Below are 18,636 nucleotides of genomic sequence, written 5' to 3' on the forward strand. Positions count from 1 at the left end.
TCTAGTCCAGATAGGTCATCTAGAAGGGGAGGTTCTGTGGAAGGACAGCTCATCTTCACAACCCTCTCCAACCCCTCTAGTCCAGCACTGACCAATGATTAAGAATAATAGAACCAGGGGTTTGCCCAGGGAGGGGAAAAGACTGTGGAAATTAGACTCTAGATATAAGGAGACACTACAGGGGGGGGGTGGGTGTACATTCTGAAATTTCATTCATGGAAGGTGCAAGATCTGGTTGTGAGTTGTCGTTCTCTAAGAGAATCTACATATGCAGCTGAGAGAGATCCATGGGTCGTCAAGTCTGGACAGCCAGGTGACTGTAACTCCTTAAGCTAGTGTTTACGGGACAGATGATGTGGTAAACCTGCCTGGTATTTATTTACTGTGTGTGCATAATAATCTAGTGATTGTTTTTATTACATTAAATGTATTGCTTTACTTTCTAACTGCATTGGAATGAGTGACTATACGAATTCTAGAAGGTACTGGGTAGGCTTCCCTGGCATAGGAAGGCACCAGTGGGTGTGGCCAGCCAGAGTGAAGTGGATAGAATTGGGCCAGGTATCTTTACTATATTAAACAATACTAAGATTATTCAGTACATTTTGTATACTTGATATAATGCCTAACAGAAGGTCATGGCATACTGTATATTGATAAAAAGGAATAGGATTAAACATTCATATTATCCACTGCAATATTTTTCAAAGTGGACTATTGCACAGCAATCAGACCACCTGGTAACAGCTAACCAAATAACTATGACTATCTATTATTATATTTTTATTAATATAGAGAAGGTTCTAAATCCTGACTTGAGATGATTGTTGATTATAGGATATGTGGTTCTTTGTAATTCCTGACCCCACTCATCATCATCATCATCATCATTACAATTTATATAGCGCCACCAATTCCACAGTACTTTACAGATCATTTTTTTGTCATTCAATTCAGTTCCTCCTCATTGGAGCTTACAGTCTAAAATCCCCCCCCCCACACACACAAATTAACCTACTAGTATTTATTTGGAGTGTGGAAGGAAACCAGAACACCTGGAGGAAACCCCAGCGCTGTGAAGAAGAAGTTCTAACCACTGATCCACCATGCTGCCGAATCTGAACAGAGAGGTCAACTTTGGGGTATTTTTTCAAAATATATAAACTATAGAAAAATTATCCATTTTGCAAATATAATCTTTAACCTAAGTACAAGGGTTTGTCAGCTACACCTCAGCACACTCCTTCTCTGATGGCTGTAATAAACTGATAAATTACTGCTGTACTATCGTACTACTTGTAACCATATGATCTCGCAGCAATCTCATTATTTTCATTAAACCTAATGTTTTAGCAAGCTATGATTTTTTCCTGTGCATTTGTTCAGATGCTGCAAACTGACAATATTCATATTAATCCTGATCATATCCAGAATGGTTTACTTATCTTTTGTATAGAACATTCTGCTTATAAGCTTAGACTATTTTATTGTGAGCTGAAAACTGGTGAAATATGATATGGAAATAATTTTGTTGTGGCGCAAGCTCAGAAGGCTCTATTAATGGCTTTTATGTATGAGGAGTCTTTAACAAAACTGCACAATTGGGAACCTGTGTATCATACCATTTGTGTAATACGATCTACTGCTATCTAACTGAAAAGATATATAATCAGATCTCAGGAGACTTAGTTATAACTTTTAATATCTTCCCATAGACGCGGAGTGCTGCATCTGCATGAAAGTGCTGGGATTCATGACCTTGGACTACCTCGGTGGCAGCTAACGCTTTGTCTTTTTGCCATACTTATAGTCCTTTTTTTCAGCCTATGGAAAGGAGTGAAGACATCTGGCAAAGTAAGTGAATGTTTCTAAATAATTATTAAGCACTCAATTACATGATTATTGTTGATCTGTCAGCTTGATAAGATTTGTTACATTCTACTTGTTTAAGTTAAAGGAAACCATAATACTTGTAAGGCTTAGCCTGTAGTTGTGGGAGGATCTCAGTTACTTTATATGCTTGACCTTTCCCCGTTTCTACCAGGGGCGGATCTAGAAAAATGCTGTACCCGGGGCGAGATATGGGGGGGGGGGGATTTAGGCCCCGCCCCTTTCTAACATCTTAGGCTGCTTATGGCTGCACACTATGTGCAGGTCCGTCCAGCCGTGACAGGCAAGGACAGTGTGCTGCCCGGCTGCTCTGATTGTGTTTTAAACACAGTCAGAGCAGCCGGGCAGCACACTGTCCCTGCCTGCCACGACTGGACGGACCTGCACATACTATGCAGTCGTCGGCAGCAAGTGTCCCCCCCCCCCCCCCCCTGGATCCGCCACTAGTTTCTACTCACTGTTCTCAATAGTTCTCTTGGTTTCTGTCCTCATTCCCAAACTCATATCATTCTACTCAGTATATTTCTGCTATTGTCATGCTTATCATCATTTTTTGTAAGGTCCCACAAGACTCTAGCTCTGGAATATTGGTGTAACTAAATCATACAAAAAAAAATTATGTATGTAATGTATGTGTAGTTTTTGTTTAAGGATGATGGAGAAGATGCAGACATGAGCCAGAAGGAAGTGAGTGTCCTGGTTGTGAGGGGATTGGCAATACGGAAATAATAGGAGCCAGTAGGATTTCGAGTGCAATTTGGATGGTAGTAATATACCATACTTGCCAACTCTCCCGTTAAGAAGTGGGCAGGATGGGAACCTTAGTGACACGATTCGCTGTGAAGTACATCATTTTGGCCCCACTCTTGTGACAAAATTACTTTTTGTCACAGGGTTGGGGCCAAAATGATGCAATTGATTGTGAATTACGTCATTAAGGCTCCCATCCAGCCCACTTCCTGCCCTCCTGACACGCCTCTGACTGGGATCTCTTTAATTATTAAAGGTGGCAAGTATGTAATACACAGAGGGACTATTAACAAGTGTTGGTAGGATAGGCTTTAGTGAAGAGTTAGGTTTGTCCCGTTGCCTCTTGGAAATATAATTCCTATGTTCCAATACATCTATCTATGCATCTGTTGCCTGGGGAAGAGGTATTCTACTTAAAAAATGATTTCCGGACACATACAGCATACAGATTACCTGTGTTCTAAGTTCTAAAGTGATTCAAATCCACAAAAATTATATTCTTCACCCAGGACATGGGCAGGGCTGCCGAGAGGTGGGCTGGTACTATTTACCCGGGCCCGGGAATGCCAGGGGGCAGGGCCCTCACTGACAAAATTGTTATTTTTATTTTGTTTTGTTTACTTCTTATTAATTTTTTCTGTTGTCTTTTTGTTGTTCTTCTCCTTTTGTTTTTTGACTCGTTCGGGGGGTGGGGGGGAAGGTGCTCCGACTCGTTCGTACTGCCATACTCACGTGATCACGGCGATGGCGTCCCTCCTCTCTGCTCAGTTCGCATGGCATGTCGGGTATGACGTCAACAAGTCATGCCTAACATTCAGTAAGGAGCAGCGCAGAGAGGACCAAGCAAGAAGAAAGAAGACAGAAAATAGAAGAAAGAGAAGAGATGAAGAAGCTAATAGTAAGTAAAGGAGCGGAGAGGCACAGAGTGATAAAGGGATGAGAAAGAGGCACAGAGTGATAAAGGGGTGAGAGAGAGGCACAGAGTGATAAAGGGGTGAGAGAGGCACAGAGTGATAAAGGGGTGAGAGAGAGGCACAGCGTGATAAAGGGGTGAGAGACTATTAGAATGATAAAGGGGTGAGAGAGAGGCATAGCGTGATAAAGTGGGGACTATTAATTTAAGATGGGGTGGTTTGGGGGCTATTGCATATTGGGGTGAGTTTGGGGAGAATGAGATCTCTTTATTAAACGTGAGTATGAATTATTTATTGGCAGTGATGGTTGCGGGAAATAGGTATATTTCTGAAATGTAAATACTATTTATTGCTGGGGCTGTTTTCCACAAGGGAAACAGGTTTATTTATTAAATGGGAATACTATAATTTTAATGGGGCTGGAGGAAGGCCTAATTATTACTCGTGGGTGCTATTGATTTAACGCTGGGGCTGGTTGTAATTTTCTAAATGTACCCATATTTTTTTCCAAATAGGGCCCCCAACATTCCAGGATCCAGAGAAGCCACAACTAAAGATAGCAGCAGCCACAGGTGGTGAAAATGAGAAGAACAGGTTGGACAGTCTGTGAAATGTTGTGATTCTAGTGAGACAATCCCAATTTTTGGTGAGTGTTCTGCCCAATCTAAGGGGCAGGCTAAGACTGTGAACTCTTTATGTACACATTGCATTTTTTCTATACTACACTATGGTGCTAGATGTCCTGAAAGTCAGGAGTGCTGGGACATATGTCACGCTCCGGCAAGCGGGCATAGCACCCTTTTGTCAATGCTGTACACAGCAATGCAGGGTTTTTTTGTGTAGGAGGGTGGCCTAGCACTTTTCACTTGCTAGGCACGCTCCAATGATGCACACCATCCCTGAAATAGTATGACCACACCCAAACAAGGTATTTTGCCGCCGCGTAGCTCAACTATATGGGGGGCCCCATGAAGTTGGTGTACCGGAGCCCTGAATTCCTTTTGGCAGCCCTGGATATGGGAACAAGATCCTCAAGAGGTGAGGTGATTGCCTAAGTACCCAAAGTCTGCAAAAATTGTAAGTGTATATATCTAGTGATTTATTTCTTAAACATATCATGCATTTGATATATTGTGGGCTTTTCATGTTTTTTTTAAAGTCAGTTACTCTTTCTTAGGGCTCCTAATCATGCTGGTATTGCACCTTTTATTTCCCCCCCATCTTAAGTTGTTACACTTATATTTTTCCACTAACAGTTTCTATGCCATTTTCTGTCAGTCACCACTATCTCAGTTATGCCTCTATTTTTCCCTTAATCTCCAATTGTTTCATCTTCTTCTTGATCATAGTTAAATTCTAAGATACACTCAAATCAGTCTTTGTTTCCCCTAAACCTCATAGTTCCAAATATCAAAGCTTTTCATTCAATCATTTTTCACCAAATCTTTACTTAGTTCTCATACCTCAATTTTATTATCCTTTTAATTTCATCATTGCTACCCAAGACTTCCAGAGATGAATTTTACTTGTTTTTATTTAATTTGTACATTTGTTTCTGTTATCCTTTATTTTTATTCAATTAAGTGTTCCTTGGTTGATTTTCTATTAGTGATCAGTGGTTCAGATTTGGAAAAATCTGACAGATCTGAATTTTTGTATAGAGTCTCTTCTGCGCCAAATTCAGATTTGAAAAAATAGGCAAAAGGTCATTTTCAGGGAAATATCAGATCTTACGAGTTTTGGATTGATATCCTCTATATTTAGCCCTTCTTCCTGTTCTCAGCTGCCATTTTAGAAGTGATAGCATGTGGGTAGGATGTTTGCTGCAATTCTGTGCTCATAAAGGGGCTTCTAGAGGGTGAAAGAGGCAATTTATATTGAAATACCTGTGAGTTTACTACTCATATCTTAATAGTTTATATACCTATCCATCTGCTGTAAATTTGCGCTGATATATTAGGCGTGACAACGTAAAGAGTAGACAATCAGTGACTACTGGTAATAATAGTATATTGGTAAACTAATTAGGAGTGGACCAAAAAATATTCTTTGTTGCTGTTAAAATCAAAGTGTTTCAATCTGAACCCAATTGTGTGAAGGGCAGTAAAAAAATAAACATAAATATATTTTTTGCTTTTGAAATTTAAGTATTTGACTGTGAAGGCAATTGTGTGACAGTATTTTATCTCGTGGACACATGGACGCATGGGGCCTGATTCATCAAGACACACATAACTAATGTAATGTTCGTTTTTTTTTTAAAAAAAAGCGCATCTTCACTACAAGCTTATCTAGAGTGTTAGGAACCCCTCTAGCCGGTACAGCACAACCCAGAATCTACTCTGCCAGTCAGGTGTGTACTGGAGCCCCTAGTGGTGTGGACAGACTGGGCCGCAGACTGACCGAAGGTCGTGAAGTGCGTACCGGGGGGGTAGAACCCAGGAAAGCGGGGCAAAGTCCAGGAAAGGGTCGAGGGCCGGCAGCAGACAATGAATCCAATAGACAAGCCAAGGTCAAGGGTTACGAGCAAACAGGAAGGTCGGTAAACACGCCAGAGGTCAAGAAACACAGGCAGGGTCCAAATCCAGGCAAGGGGTCATACACGGGCAATCCAACAGAATATTCAAAGGGCAGGAGCAAGTAGCAGAGCAGGTCAGCAGACTGGAAACAGAAGCTATAACCGGCAGTGAGGCTGCAGACCTCACTGCCTTAAATACATAGTTGGACCAATCAGAGCCTAGCTCTGCAATTATACCCAGGGCCCGGCTAAGTAATAAATTAAAGCTTAATAGTCTCCAGGCTATTAAGACCCTCTGCGCACGCGCCCAGCTGTCCCCTGTTGATGGGACGTGGCGCTACACTGAGAAGCGTCCGACCGTTGCCTTGGCGGTCGGGACCCCGGCGGAAATGACGTTCCGGTCGTCAAGGTGACGGCCGGGACGTCAGAGGGCACCAGAAGCGAGCCGCGGCGGCTGTGAGTACCGCCGCGGCTCGTGACAGTACCCCCCCTTGAGGAGGGGTTAAGGAACCCCGACACCCAGGTTTCTTAGGGAATTTCTTGAAGAATTCTTTAAGATGTTTAGTGGCATGGAGCTGTCTTCGCGGAACCCAAGACCGATCTTCCAAACCTCGATTCTTCCATTGAACTAGGAAGTGCACCTTGAACTAGGGAGTGCCCCTGCACTCTCTTAGAATCGAGGATCTTATGAATTATGTATTTGTTCGTGTTGCGTACAGGAGAACACGAAGACTGGAACTGATTCGGCTATAACACAGGCTTAAGCAGAGAGCAATGGAATGTGTTAGGGATCCTCAAGGAACCAGGGATTTTCAATCTGAAGGCTACTGAATTAATCTTCTTGATAATGAGGAAAGGACCGATGAATTTAGGCCCCAGTTTTTTGCAAGGCTGTTTGAGCCTAATATTGCGTGTAGACAACCACACTTTCTGGCCCACTTTGAGGGAGCAGGTGGTACGGTGGCGGTCCGAATTTTTTTGCAAAATATGAGGCTTGTCTCAATGATGACTGCACTTTTTTCCAGATGACTTTGAGATCCCTGGCGGTGGAGCGAATCTCCGGAATACCAGCGGACTTGAGCGAGTACGAGGAATTAGATCTGAGGTGAGAACCAAAATTGCAGTAAAATGGAGAGGTTTTGGTAGATTAGTGACGTGAATTATTATAAGCAAATTCTGCCCAGGCTAACAAGGAGGACCAGTTATCATGAAATTCCGAAGTGTAACATCGTAAGAATTGTTCTAAGGACTGGTTAACCCTTTCAGTTTGCCCATTTGACTGAGGGTGGTATGCAGACGAGAGGCTAATCTTGATCCCAAGAAGTGTACAAAAAGATTTCCAGAATTGTGCTACGGATTGGGAACCACGATCGGAAACGATGTCAGTAGGAAGTCCATGGAGCCGGAATATAAGCTGGATGAACAGAATGGCCAGATCTCGAGCACCAGGGAGTCTGGGTAGTGGTATGAAGTGTGATCTTGCTGAAGCGGGCAACTACCACCCAGATGGTGTTGTGTCCTGCAGAGAGTGGCAGATCGACTATAAAGTCAATAGACAAGTGTGTCCAGGGTTTTGCAGGAATGGGCAATGGAAGCAACTGGCCTACAGGACGACTCCTAGGGACCATACTCCTGGCACAACCCTCACAAGAGAGGACATAACTCTTGACATCAGCAGACAAAGATGGCCACCAGACAGTACGGGAGAGGATCTCCAAAGTCTTCTGTATTCCAGGATGTCCAGCAGTCTTACTATCATGTGCTTCTGCAAGCACCGCCTTCCTTAAATGAACTGGAACGAATAAACATCCCTCCGGAGTATTGTCAGGAGCTAATTTCTGAAACCTTTGCAACGTGCTGCTCAGGTCTTGCGTTAGCCCAGCATGGATCATGGAAGAGGGAACGATAGGTTCAGGACTAGTAACTGGAACATGGTGTGCCAAGAAGCTTCTGGACAGAGCATCTGCTTGGACATTTTTAGAACCTGGACAGTAAGTGATCACAAAGTTAAAACGGGTGAAGAATAGCGACCAATGGGCCTGTCTGGGGTTCAGGCGTTTGGCCGACTGTATGTATTGTAAATTCTTGTGATCAGTTATAATGGAGATCAGATGTGTAGCGCCTTCTAGCCAATGTCGCCACTCCTCAAAGGCCCATTTGATTGCCAATAGTTCCCGGTTACCCACATCATAGTTGGCTTCTGCTGAGGAGAACTGACGGGAAAAGTAGGCACATGGGTGTAGGCGGCGAGTATGGGGATCCTTTTGAGATAAGATGACACCAGCACCGACGTCGGAGGCATCAACTTCAAGAACAAACGGTACTTCAGGATCTGGGTGTCTAAGGACCTGAGCGGATACAAACGCTTTCTTTAAGGTCTCAAATGCGGTTACTGCCTGGGGTGACTAGTTAGTTGGATCCATTCCTTTGCGAGTCAGGGTGACAATAGGAGCCACAATATCAGCAAAGCCGCGAATGAATCTCCTATAATAATTGCCAAAGCCCAGGAACCTCTGTACCGCCTTGAGATTATTCGGTTGTACCCAATCCAGGATAGCTTGGACCTTGGTTGGATCCATGGAGAATCCCTCAGAAGAGATTACGTAACCCAGGAAGGATACCTTCTGCACCTCAAACTCACATTTTTCTAATTTAGCGTAGAGTTGGGGTTCTTGCAATTTCTGTAGAACTTGTCCGACAATGTACAGACAGACAATGATCTAGAATATATTAGGATATCGTCCAAATAGACGACCACGAAATGATCAAGGAACTCCCGTAGCACCTCATTAATCAGATCTTGGAACACCGCAGGCGCGTTACTAAGACCAAACGTCATGACCAGATACTCGTTGTGGACAGAATGCGTATTGAATGCCGTCTTCCATTCATCTCCTTCTCTAATACGTATGAGATTATATGCACCACGAAGATCGATTTTGGTGAAGACTGTAGCACCTCTTAATTGATCGAATAATACGGAGATGAGAGGAAGGGGATAGGTGTTCTTGACTGTGATAAGATTTAATCCTCTGTAGTCAATACAGGGTCTTACTCCTCCGTCTTTTTTGGATACAAAAAAGCATCCCGCACCCACTGGAGATTTAGATGGCCTGATAAAGCCTTTCTCCAAATTCTCGTCAATATATTCCTGCATGGATTTGGTCTCTGGACCAGAGAGAGAGTACAAGCGTTCCTTGGGCAATTTGGAACCAGGAAAAAGCTCGATAGCACAGTCAAAGTCTTGATGAGGTGGTAAAGTGTCAGCAGCCTTTTTGGAGAACACATCCCAGTACTCATGATATTGTGAGAGAAGTTGCTCCGGAATAGACTGAATCACACGCAGAGGCAGAGTCAAGCAAGACTGTGTACAATAAGAGCTCCACTGGACAATATCTCCTTTCGCCCAATCCACGACAGGGTTATGACGGGAAAGCCACGGATGGCCCAGGATCAGCGAGACTGACGGACAGTCGATAAGGAAGAGGGTTATGGCCTCGGAATGGAGAGCTCCCATGTTCATTTGTAGTGATGGAGTCTCCCAAACAATTTTACCTCCAGGCAAAGGACTCCCATCTAGGCCATAAACTGTAACTGCAGAATGAAGCTTCACCATAGGAATCCCAGCAGAACGGGCAAACCCGATGTCAAGGAAGTTGCCTGCAGCTCCCCTATCAATGAAGGCCAACAGGGCCACAGAACTGGCACCGAAAGTGACTTGTGCGGGAATCAGGACAGCATTCTTTTGGGAAACAATTTGGAAGACTAAGTGGACCTTTCCCAGACATGCTCCTTTTTCAGGTGTGTATGGACAAGAGCAGGAGAAGTGACCTTTATTACCACAATAAAGACATAGGCCTTGTGACCGTCTCTTATCTCTTTCCTCAGGAGGGAGGCGAAACTCCCCTGACTGCGTAGGCTTCTCAACATCCGTGGAAGCTGGAATAAATGCAGACGAAAAAGAAGATGACTCTTTCCCTGTCCTCCTCTCCTTGATTCTCCTGTCAGTTTTAATAGCGAGCTGCATAAGACTCTCCAATGAGGATGGGGAAGGATACTGCACAAGTGAATCCTTTATCTTCTCTGACAGTCCTAGGTGAAACTGGCAGCGTAATGCTGGGTCATTCCATTCACTGTCAGACGACCATCTGCGGAATTCAGCGCAGTATTCTTCTGCCGGACGCCGGCCTTGCTTTAAGGTCCGTAGATGAGCCTCAGCAGAGGCAACTCGATCTGGATCATCGTAGAGGAGACCTAATGCGTTGAAGAAAGCTTCCAATGATTGCATGATAGGACTCGACTGCGGTAGGGTCAAAGCCCAGGACTTGGGGTCACCCTGCAGGAGGGAGATGACAATTCTAACTCTCTGCTGTTTTGAACCAGAAGACCGAGGTTTCAGCTGAAAATAGAGTCTGCAGCTTTCTTTAAAATTCCGGAACAGGGCTCTATTTCCGGAGAACCGGTCCGGCAAATTTAACTTGGGTTCATCAACAGAACCGGAAATGGGCAGTGTAGTCTGGGAGTCCTCCTCTTGAGAGGACAACCACTGGGACAATACCCAGACCATTTGGTACAGGGTCTCAACATGACCCGCTAGGGCTTGGAAGGAAGACAATTTGGTTCCGCTTTCTTCCATCCCAACTTCGTCTCTGGAACGTCTGTTTTGGCTGGTTATAATGTTAGGAACCCCTCTAGCCGGTACAGCACAACCCGGAATCTACTCTGCCAGTCAGGTGTTCACTGGAGCCCCTAGTGGTGGGGACAGACTGGGCCTCAGACTGACCGAGGGTTGTGAAGTGCGTACCGGCTGTGGAGAACCCAGGAAAGCGGGGCGAAGTCCAGGCAAGGGTCGAGGGCCGGCAGCAGACAACAAATTCAATAGACAAGCCAAGGTCAAGGGTTACGAGCAAACAGGAAGGTCGGTAAACACGCCAGAGGTTGGGGTCACAAGAAACACAGGCAGGGTTCAAATCCAGGCAAGGGGTCATACACTGGCAATCCAACAGAATATTCAAAGGGCAGGAGCAAGGAGCAGAGCAGGTCAGCAGACTGGAAACAGAAGCTATAACCGGCAGTGAGGCTGCAGACCTCACTGCCTTAAATACATAGTTGGACCAATCAGAGCCTAGCTCTGCAATTATACCCAGGGCCCGGCTAAGTAATAAATTAAAGCTTAATAGTCTCCAGGCTATTAAGACCCTCTGCACACGCGCCCGGCTGTCCCCTGTTGCCGGGACGCGGCACTACACTGAGAAGCGTCCGACCCAAACGGTCGGGACCCCGGCGGAAATGACGTCCCGGTCATCAAGGTGACGGCCGGGACGTCAGAGGGCACCAGAAGCGAGCTGTGAGTACCGCCGCGGCTCGTGACTTAGAGAAACATCCCTTGCTGAATACGGGTGTAGGTACACTCTGCATACACGGCACTTGCCGCATTGAGACAGCCACAGCTTAGTGCAAGATACGAAAAATACATATGTGCAATATAAAGTACCAGGATAATGGATAGCAAAAAAAATTCAGTTGTCACCTGTTAATAATATAATCATTAATGAAAAAATATTTTAAAAAGTAGTGTTTATTCCAGGTTTCGTTTTACACATGAAATACTTTTATCAGTCTGTTATTAATGCCTACTGTACATAAAATGCATTTTTACAGTTGCTCTTGATTGCAAACACATGTGCTAGCATGCATACGTGAACATCATTACTATGACGCAGCACTTACGCCTGTCCTGTAGCTGATGCAAGTGTTACTACTGAAAAACATCTAATTTAGCCCTAAGCTTGAATCAGATGCTGCCGCGTGCACTCAACCTTGGCATGTCCTAAGTTGGTGCCTTCTCAGTGACCGTGGCGTTATTCCAAGAGACTGCTGACTACCATGGCTCTGGCCTAGCTACCTGCTGAGCCTTGCTGTTATCCCCGATTCCAGACTCTTCATCGATACAAACAGTCTATCTTAATTTCCCGCAAATCTTCCCTTCCCTCCCTCATTTCGCCCATGAAATCGTAGGCTGTTTGAAGTGTCCTTTTATTTTGAAGTTGAATTGGATCTATTTGGGTTCACCAGCTTATAGGTTTTTTATGGGCATGTGCAGTGCAATTTTATGCAAATACATCACATATCAGCATTTACATTCCAATACTAACATAGCTGTCATGGTTTTAGTTATCCGCTGTGCAACAGGATGCTGGCAGTCATACTTGGTTCCTCTCGCAAATGCTTGCTTCACAGACAATTATTGTTTAAATATATGCTTACTCTTCTTGGTCTCTGTGAGGAAAGCAAGATGCATAACATGTGTAATAAAGGCTACTTTGCTGGGTAATTGCTACTTCTATCCACATTGTGTATTGTATATAATTATGGCACAATAACTAAGCATTATATTAGGTTCAAGTTAAGCTTGTAAATATGTTCATCATAGGTTATAAATAAGTTTTACAATGTGAAGTGTTTCATTGTTACTGTAGTGCCCAGTTGGCAACAGTGTTTCAATTGTGTCATGTGTGATTTAATGTACATAGTTAATTGGGTAGTATTGGAAGTTGAAAAAATGCCATGAGAGTCACATGGACATACCAAGCTAGACAGTTAGCAGGTCCAGTGTTTTATTCGGCTCAGGATTCGATTGGGCAATTAAAAAAAGTAGAAACTGTTGGTTTGTCTGTTAAGCTCTTGCCACTGCTGTGTTGACATGTATATCACGTGCTGTCAATAAAATCAAGTTGTATCTGCCTTCGTGGTCAGATGAGTGAATGAAATTTACCCACTGTTACGCTGACAGTCTGTTCACAAACTCAGAGAACTTGTTGGCGGAGGTTTTCACCTTTAGCAGCCGCCTTTCCCATAGAGCTTTATACGCTCACCGGTACTCAGATGCCCCCAGGACTTATCTCCAGATGTAGTGTGAGTTTGTAATACAAAACCGTAGCAGCAGGCCAGGAGACAGCGTAGATGGCAGCGGATGGTCAGACAAAAGCCGAGGTCAGAGGTCACTAGCAAGCAGAATAATCAGGAATCACGCCAAAGGTCAGGGTCACAGACAATATGGCGGGGTCCAAGGTGAAGGCAAGTGAATCAGGGTCACAGGCAAACAGGCAAGGTCCAAGGTACAGGCAGGGGTCATACACAGAAGTTCAATCCAGAAGGTATACACCAAACAGAACAGGAGCAGGTTAGAAAAATAGAAAACTATTCAGCCGTTATAGAGTCTAGAATATAAATATAAATTGAGAAAGGCAATTTGGTATCTGTCTGCATCATAATCATCAACATCATCATTACTGCCCTCGTCGCATACACAAATCTCCCCCTCATCCTCTTCTAATTCAAAAGTGGCATCCTCAATTGGTGTATCACCGACTATACTCGGGCTGTTAAGGCACACATCAGCAGAACTGCTGAAAGGAACCTTCTTTATGGGTACACTGTCACTAACAGAATGCTCACGATTAGACATGCCACTAGTGGATGGACTCTCCACAGGGATTGGTGTCATTTCTGATTCAGAGCATACATTATCCTCTAATGCCTTACTGTTTTCTTGCAGCTCGGCTTTCACGCGTAACAGTAGTTGTGCACCACTTTTAGACTCTAAATTACTTGGTTTTGCTTTGTCACGAGTGTCCGTACAAGAAAAAGGCTCAGTAACATTTTTTGATCTGCCACTAATAGAGAAAGTCGAAGGCCTCACTCTTTCTTTGCCACTGCGTGTGTAGAATGGCATGTTGGGAAAAAAAAAAAATTATCGGCAGTTAACTTTTTCTCAGTTACACTTCTTTTTCCCTTCAACACAGTAAATTTTTTGTTGGTGTGTGTATTTTTGACTGATTTCAAAAGACTGTGTAGTTTGACATCGCCTTTCCCAGATGACGTACTGGGAACACTACCATCAGGACTGATGACAGAACCTGGTTGCTCATTCTGCTCATATGTGGACTGCTTTGAATCCATTATGAGCCCAAAGCACTTGTAGTGCTAAATATTATTTTTTGAGACTGCTGAAAAATAGTACTTTTGACAGCCAGAAATATTAATGCAAAAGAATGGGGGACATCCCAAAAGCACTTGGGAGTGCTAAATATTATTTTTTTAGACTGCTGAAAAATAGTACTTTTGACAGCCAGAAATATTAATGCAAAAGAATGGGGGACACCCCAAAAGCACTTGGACTTTTGACAGCCAGAAATATTAATGCAAAAGAATGGGGGACACCCCAAAAGCACTTGGGAGTGCTAAATATTATATTTTTAGTCTGCTGAAAAATAGTACTTTTGACAGCCAGAAATATTAATGCAAAAGAATGGGGGATACCCCAAAGCACTTGTAGTGCCAAATATTGAAAAAAAAAAGACTCCTCTATCCTTCTCTATCAATTGTTATCAGAATTGTAATCAGAATTGTAATCAGAATTGTTATCAGAATTGTATTCTCTGTCCCTGCTCTAATCAGCCTGTGACTACACCCTGCTCTCTCCCTCTGTCAAATGGTGATGGATTGCTTTGGAGGCAGGTATTATTAATTTAAAAGTATCGCGAGAACCGAGCCCCGAGATCCGATGACGTTCGGCCTCGATTTGGAATCCGAGCGGGCGGGAGAGTACCGAGCCTGCTCGGCTCGGTACTCGGATAGGCAAAGTTCAGCGGGTTCGGTTGTCGGGGAACCGAGCCCGCCCATCTCTAATAGAAATTACATCACAGGCGCAGCAGTGGGAGTGCGCAAGGATGCCTCTTGGAATCATGGAATGCATACAGGCTACTGATGCCTTGACAAATGGTGTCTGGGTTGGGATACAAAAATTTCCACACAGGAATGACAATGTGCTTATGGTAAAATGCAGTTTTACCTTGCGCAAATGACTAGCTCTAAATGAGGCCTAATAGTTGTAGTTGAATTTAAGTTCTAGTTTTTTATTACACATGATGCATTTCATTTACAACTCACCATTTTCATCATTTATGTTCCCATTCTTATTATTTTCTTATTATCTTTTATTGATAAGGGGCCACAAAAGACCTGCAGCACCATACATAATTTATATCATATTTTAAACAAAGGCAGGATATCAACTAATTAATAGATAACACACAAATAACATGGCAGAACAAGTTATTTACAGAACAGTGAGTAAGAGTGATGGTAATGTCCAAGATGAAGTAGGCCAGGGCACATGAAAACAGGTCTATCGAAGCAGGCCTAGAGGTATAGATGGTGATGCAATAGTAGAAGAAGACCTAAAGAAAATAAGGACCATCTTTTTTCCAAAATGATCAACTGTTTTTTTTTATACCTGAATTTTTTTTTTACCTCTATTCCCTACTATCATTACTACTTAAACAATGTTTCCACTCTCTCTTGAATTTAACATAATCACATTTACTATATTCTTTCACCTATTTACCAATGCCTCATAAAAGATAACTTTGGGCACAGTTGTCAAGGGTTTGTTTTGATAGAATGTTTCCAAAGTTCTAAGGTAATTGCACACTCACATAATTAACAATACATGACTAGTTTTTTTTTTATCCATTTCATTTACTGATTTCCTTTTACATTCTATTTTACTTGTTCCACGCACTGTCCTGATTTCCACTCGCCAACTGTCAGAAGAGGTGACCACCCAAGGCCATGAACATTTTAGAGGTTTCCTCCTCTTAAATATAAAGGACACTAAGGGCCTGATTCATAAAGGACAGGATAGCAAAAAAATTAGTAACTTTTCACCTTGGCAAAACCATGTTGCATTGGAGGGGGAGGTACATTTAAAATATGGGGACAGATTTATAATTGGGTTAGGGCATGTCCTAGATCAGGCCTGTCCAACCTGCGGCCCTCCAGGTGTTGTGAAACTACAAGCCCCAGCATGCTTTGCCAGTAGACAACCTGTTGATAGCTGGAAGAGCATGCTGGGACTTGTAGTTTCACAACATCTGGAGGGCCGCAGGTTGGACAGGCCTGTCCTAGATCATCTTCAAATGTCAGTATAAAAATAAAGCCATCAAATATTTGTGTCCTATATAAATGTGATGTTGAATACTTTGTGTCAAAAAAGACAAAAATTATTATAGGAGTGATACCTTTATTGGCTAACCACAATACATTTTTATATTTGCTAGCTTTCAGAGCACAGAGGTCCCTTCATCGGGCAAGGTTACAAATAAATGACTGAGAAAAGGGCACAACATTTAAGAGATGTTACATCAAGCAATTTATACAGGAGGGAGGAATACATCATAAAGATAAGCTAAAGTAATTAAACAGAGGTTTTCGTTAGGGATGGAAGAGTGAAAGTCCTAAGAGTTCAGAGATCTAGGGGTAAATGTATGAATCTCCGGATTCTTCATCTCCGGCGTGTTCAGCCTCTTCAGCGCTTAAATTTAAAGCGGCGCTGCATTGTAAAGGGAAACTTCCCTTTACAATGCAGCGCCGCTTTAAATTTAAGCGCTGAAGAGGCTGAACACGCCAGAGATGAAGAATCCGGAGATTCATACATTTACCCCCTAGAGTCACTTTGCTGTGGGGTGTGAAGTGTGTCCATGTAGTGGGTCATAAATCCAGGTGTTAGGTTGGGTCCTTGAGTCAATGAATGGAATATTCTTATCAGTTTGAATTCCCAGAAAGCTAGCAAATATAAAAAATGATTTTCGTTAGCCAATAAAGGTATCACTCCTATAATACTTTTTGTCTTTTTTGACACAAAAGTATTCAACATCACATAGATTTTTCCGGCTGACATGGTACTGCAATAAAAAAAATATATATATAATTTGCTACACATTCTGTCCTATATGAAAAAACAGCCAGTACTTTGCTTATGTGCAAAATAATAAACTAATTTGCACTTCTCGAATTGTAACATGGGTTTGTCCAGGAGAAAACTTTTTTTTGCCTTACTATCCTTAATGAATCAGGCCCTAATTCTCCAATGCAGTGTTTTAGTCCAGAAAAAGAAAACAGTAGTCATATATTGTTTTTGTGTTTTTTATACAAGACTCTGTCTCATATTTACATTCTATCCATTTTGAATTTTAGGTCGTATGGATAACAGCAACACTCCCATATGTGGTGCTATTTGTTCTCCTTATTCGTGGAGTTACCCTACCTGGCTCATCCAGAGGCATTAGTTCATACCTTCACATAGACTTTAAAAGACTTAAGGAATCTACTGTAAGTACTCATCTAATATGCTGGTGCTGATTTTTAGACTGTTGGCTAAACCTTTTAATTTGAACATTATTTTGTTGTCTCACCAAAAATTGGTATGGTCAGTAATCTACAATAAAGTATACATTCAGATATTAAGATGCAAAATTCTAAAAGTTAGTTAGTAGTCTGTAAACACAAAGCTATTTTTAAAGTGTTAGAGGGAATAAAAGATAAAAAAATTTTTAAAGCCCAAGCTATCATCAATGATGGGAAGTATGCTACTTGTTTCGGCAACAGTTAACACTGTAAAATGGGTGGGCACATTCTAAGCTCAAATGTAGCTGCAGTTGTTGTACTATGCTATACTTTGTACACGTCTTAATATTACTTGTGTTCTTCTAAAAATGAGTTGTGTTTTTTGAACTCTTTTGCTTGTCCCAAGTAGCTGCATTTGTAAGGAATATAAAAAAAAGAAAAACAGTGTGCATTTGTAAAAGAGCCATGCCTAAAATTATGTTTATTCTCCATAAAAATGTAAAATAAGTAGAAAAGAGCTAAATAACTGAGGGGTGTGACTTTGTAGAGTATGGAGTAGGTTGCATGTTATTGGGTAGGCTCCAGTGCTACAGCAACAGCCATCGGACAGCTCTACTTTAGGAGTGACTGGGATCCTTGGGGGTGTCAATCAGGGTGAGAAGGAGGCTCTACTTTATCCTTTGGTCCCCTCCATGCGGTTGAAGGTGCATTTGGCGCAAAGCATTACCAGGTCACCATTGTTAAGTGACAAATCAGATCACCCCGCCCCATCCAGTAACTTGGCAAACTAAATAATTTGGTGGCCCCAAGACACATGAAAGCTGCGGAAAAAACCTCACCTTTTGGTACAGGTGTGTCAGGCAGTGTGCTATATTGCTACTGTAACAAAAGGAGGCATTTAGCTGGCAATATGCAGAGAAAGCAGGGAAGTAGAGTAAAACATTTGTGCAGTAATGCACATAGATTGAATGTAAAGACCTATGTATGAAAAGCAATAGTTTAAATTTGGTTTAACTTACATGACTTGAAATCCTTCCTCTCAGCAAACAGACAGGGTATGTCTGTTTGAATTACAGAGCCAGTGATGGGCGTTTCCTTTTAAAGAGAAGGTGGGTGTGTCACCTGTTCATCAAGCTAAGGCTGGGGGAGGAGTATCAGGTATAAAAGCTTGTTTAAATCATTTGTGCACGAAGACCAACGCTGGGTGAGCTGGCTGGTCCTGAGAGAGAGCTGGACTATGTATAGCTAGTGTTTAGGGTCTCCATGATTGCTGTCTGCTCGGGTTGGGTAGCGGAAACTTGATTCCCGGAGTATCCCACTCCTGACACCACTTGTGGCAAGAGCCCGCTACTGCAAAAGCACACGCAAATAACT

At 42.7% G+C, this 18,636-nt stretch overlaps 1 protein-coding gene across 1 annotated transcript in view; it reads left to right on the top strand.

Annotated features, from left to right (window-relative positions):
- SLC6A2 (solute carrier family 6 member 2) overlaps positions 1 to 18,636 on the top strand; it is a 548,687-nt gene that overhangs the window by 188,573 nt on the left and 341,478 nt on the right. The window contains exons 4-5 of the mRNA XM_075188836.1: positions 1,716 to 1,854; positions 17,113 to 17,247. Of these exons, the coding sequence (XP_075044937.1) occupies positions 1,716 to 1,854; positions 17,113 to 17,247 (274 nt within the window). The remainder of the gene's footprint in view (positions 1 to 1,715; positions 1,855 to 17,112; positions 17,248 to 18,636) is intronic.

The sequence above is a fragment of the Mixophyes fleayi genome, chromosome 10, assembly GCF_038048845.1.
Source record: "Mixophyes fleayi isolate aMixFle1 chromosome 10, aMixFle1.hap1, whole genome shotgun sequence".
Classification (NCBI taxonomy): Eukaryota; Metazoa; Chordata; class Amphibia; order Anura; family Limnodynastidae; genus Mixophyes; species Mixophyes fleayi.